Source organism: Setaria viridis, chromosome 1, assembly GCF_005286985.2.
Source record: "Setaria viridis chromosome 1, Setaria_viridis_v4.0, whole genome shotgun sequence".
Lineage (NCBI taxonomy): Eukaryota > Viridiplantae > Streptophyta > Magnoliopsida > Poales > Poaceae > Setaria > Setaria viridis.
The window spans coordinates 32,518,463-32,522,059 of NC_048263.2; the positions used below are offsets into that span (position 1 = coordinate 32,518,463).

Genomic DNA, 3,597 nt, shown 5'->3' on the forward strand with positions numbered 1-3,597 from the left:
CAATAGCGCAGCACCTAGCCAAGAGGTTGGAACAGAAGTAAGGACAAGAAGAAAAACTGATCCGGCATGGGGGTATTGTACACAAGTTACTGAGGAAGGAAAAAAGAAGATCAAGTGCATGTACTGTGACATGATTTTGAAAGGAGGAGGAATCCATCGATTCAAGGAACATCTTGCCAAATATCCAGGAAATGTGGCTGGATGTCCAAAGGTTGGTCCAGAGGTTCAACATGCAATGAATCAAAGTATTGAAAATTGGAAAGATAAGAAAAGGAAGCAGCAAGAGATCTATGAGGAAGAAAACCCGTATGGGCCTGACCCTGGAGATGAGGAATCATATGATGTCTCTAATACTGATGGATTCCCAACTCGGCATGGTCCTACTGCAGCAACTAGAGGAAGAAAAAGAGGCATTGCTACACCTAGTATTGGCAAGTATTTCAAACCTAGAACTGGCCCAGGGGATCAACCTACAATAAAGAGTGTGCTCCAAGGAGAAGAAGTCAAGCTAAAGACTGATTTGTGTATGGCAAGATGGTTTATTGATGCATCACTTCCATTTAATGCAAGTAACTCCATCTTTTATCAGCCAATGCTTGATGCTGTGTGTGCATATGGTTCAGGATACAAGGGGCCAAATTTTAATAGTTTGCGTGGTCCATTACTTGCAAAGTGTGTTGAGGAAACTAGAAATTTTGTTGATGGATTTCGTAAAACTTGGAGGCAAACTGGTTGCACAATTATGGCTGATGGATGGACTGATAGGAAGAGAAGGACCCTCATCAACTTCTTGGTGTATTGTCCTAAAGGTACTATCTTTCTCAAGTCAGTTGATGCCACTGAAAGTTCCAAAACTGCAGAGTTCTTGTTCAGATTATTTAGAGATGTAGTGAACTTTGTTGGTGCTGAACATGTTGTTCATTTTATCACTGATAATGCCTCAAACATGGTTGCTGCTGGTAGAAGATTAGAAGATGAGTTCCCATCTATTTATTGGTCCCCTTGTGCTGCCCATTGTTTGAATTTAGTATTATCTGACTTTGGCAAGGAAAATTTAGTGAAGACCACTGTAGCTCATGCATCATCTATTACAAAATATATCTACAACCATTGTTATCCATTATATCTAATGAGGAAGTTCACTAAGGGTCATGAAATTCTTCGGCCAGCGCAAACTCGTTTTGCTACAAATTTTGTTGCTTTGCAAAGCATATACAAGCACAAGGCTGATCTTCATGCAATGGTTGTCTGTAGTGAGTGGACTAACTCTGCATATTATAAGGATCCACAAGGGAAAAAATTTACCAAAGCGGTGCTAGATCAGAACTTTTGGAAAGATTGTGCTGTTGTCTGTCAATTATCAGAACCAATTGTTAGGGTGTTGAGAATTGTGGACAGTGATGAGAGACCTGCAATGGGCTATCTATTTGCAGCCTTCCATGCTTCTAGAGAGGAAATTGAGAAGAGGTTTCAGAGGAAGAAGGACTTAGTTAAGCCCTTTTTGGAATACATAGATGCACGATGGGATAAACACTTTGATAAGAATATTCATGCTGTCGGCTTTTGGTTCAATCCTAATAACCAGTATAATGATCAACTAAGAGAGAAATATAGTTTCACTACTTCTGGAGTTCTTGATATCATTGAAAAATATGCTGGGAAAGATATAGCTCTTCGGAGTTCTTTGACAAGAGAGATGAGAATTTTTAGAATGGGAGAAGGTGATTTTGGACGTTCAACTGCTATAAATGATCGACAACACATGCTTGCTGGTAACTATGCTTTCATTATATTGTTGTCTTGTAATTTTCTGTTACATTTCAGCACCTTTAATTTTTTTTTTCTTTCACACAGATGAGTGGTGGCAAACCTATGGCTGCAGTGCTCCAAATTTACAAAAGCTGGCCTTGCGTGTGTTAAGCCAAACTTGTAGTGCTTCAGGATGTGAGAGGAACTGGAGTTTGTTCGAGCATGTACACAGCAAAAAGAGGAACAGACTTGAGCATCAGAGGCTAAATGATATTGTTTATGTTCATTGCAACTTGAGATTGCACCAAAGGTACCTTTTTGTTTTGCTTCATTACAACTTACAACAGATGCCTTGCTGTTCATTTTGTTTCTATAAATAATACATGATTATATTCAATTTTTCCTACATTAGGTCCAAAAAAACGGTTACAAATTATGATCCAATCAGTTTGGATGAGATTCGAAAGGGAAATGAAGCATGGACAGTAGAAGATAATCCACCACGTCTAAACTTGGAAGAGCTAAATGAATTCCGTGGTGAATTTGCTTCTTTGAGTATACAATGTAGTGATGGTAATATCAAGTGTTCAAATTATTTATTTTCAACAATCAGCATATATGTTTGCCTATGCTAGCATTTAACTTGATAATGTTTTTCAGATTTAGAGCTAAACTTGGATGAGGCTGAGGCCGATACAATGGAAGAAAATGAAGTAATGGCTGCTGTCAACGAAAATGTGCTTGATGATCTTGATATTGCATTTGATGAAGGTTTGGAAGCAAGTCCGAGTGCTGCAGCTGAAGTTCAAGATTGGGCGCCATTTTACTAGTTGTTGAGTTGTGGCTTTGTGAACTTGTCCCTGTTTGTGACTTTGTGTGGATGTGCATTGTGGAATGTGGACTTGTGGTTGTGTACTTGTGTGGCTGTCTATGCATTGTGTGGCTGTGTGCATTGTGGATGCCTATTGTCAAGTTGTTTGAATTTGCGAACTTGTCCCTATTATCAACTGTCAAGACTCAAGTGTCAAGTTGCTGTTTGAATTTGTGATTTGCATGTTTAACATTTGAATAGTTGAACTTGGATATTGTCCCTATTGTCAAGTTGTTTGAATTTGTGAACTTGTCCCTCCCTATTGAACTTGTATATGTAATTATGTATTAATCATGGCTCGTATATTCGACCGGTTCAAAGGTATCTTTGGCCGGTTCACTTCTCCGGTTCAAAGTTATCGAACCGACGGTTCAATCGGTTTTTAACGGTTTGACCAGTGAACCATTAAACCGAAGGTCTCACCGGTTCGATGACCGGTCCGGTCCTAATAACTTTGGTGAGATCAAGATATGCAAAATACACACGGATCTGAACATTTCTGATCCGTTGACAAAACCACTCCCGCAAGCTAAGCATGATGCGCATGTAAGAGCTATGGGTATTAGGTACCTTCTAGATTGACTCTAGTGCAAGTGGGAGACTGTTGGAGGTATGCCCTAGAGGCAATCATAGAGATGATGATATTCCATTTGTATCCATGATTTGTATATTGTGTTCATTGAATATCCATTAAAGGCTACTTGAATTGATTTGCAATTATGTGAATTGTATGTGAAACTCTTTACTTGTATGGTTATTCTAAAGTTGTCCCTAGTCGGAGTTCATGTGAGGACACACATGAATATTAGACTAGCACATGTATTAGTTGATGACTATGTTTCACAAGTCATGGACATGGAGATGTTGAACTAATAATGTGGACACATGTGGAGACATGTGGTAGGACTGACCCAACACGAGAAGTAGTTCTCTCTTTAAACAACATATACGCTTTGTCCTTAGACCTGAGATTGTCG

At 39.1% G+C, this 3,597-nt stretch overlaps 1 protein-coding gene across 1 annotated transcript; it reads left to right on the forward strand.

The window, feature by feature from the left end:
- Positions 1 to 235: 235 nt before the first annotated feature.
- LOC140221681 (uncharacterized) lies at positions 236 to 2,579 on the forward strand. Its single transcript, XM_072291414.1, has 2 exons — positions 236 to 1,772; positions 2,410 to 2,579. The coding sequence occupies exons 1-2, from the start codon at positions 236 to 238 to the stop codon at positions 2,577 to 2,579; spliced, it is 1,707 nt and encodes a 568-aa protein (XP_072147515.1).
- The last annotated feature ends 1,018 nt before the right edge of the window (positions 2,580 to 3,597 follow it).

Coding starts and splice junctions, on each gene's coding strand:
- LOC140221681 (XM_072291414.1), top strand. CDS start 236: ATGAATCAAAGTATTGAAAATTGGAAAGATAAGAAAAGGAAGCAGCAA. Junction 1,773..2,409: donor TCGACAACACATGCTTGCTG/GTAACTATGCTT, acceptor AATGTTTTTCAG/ATTTAGAGCTAAACTTGGAT.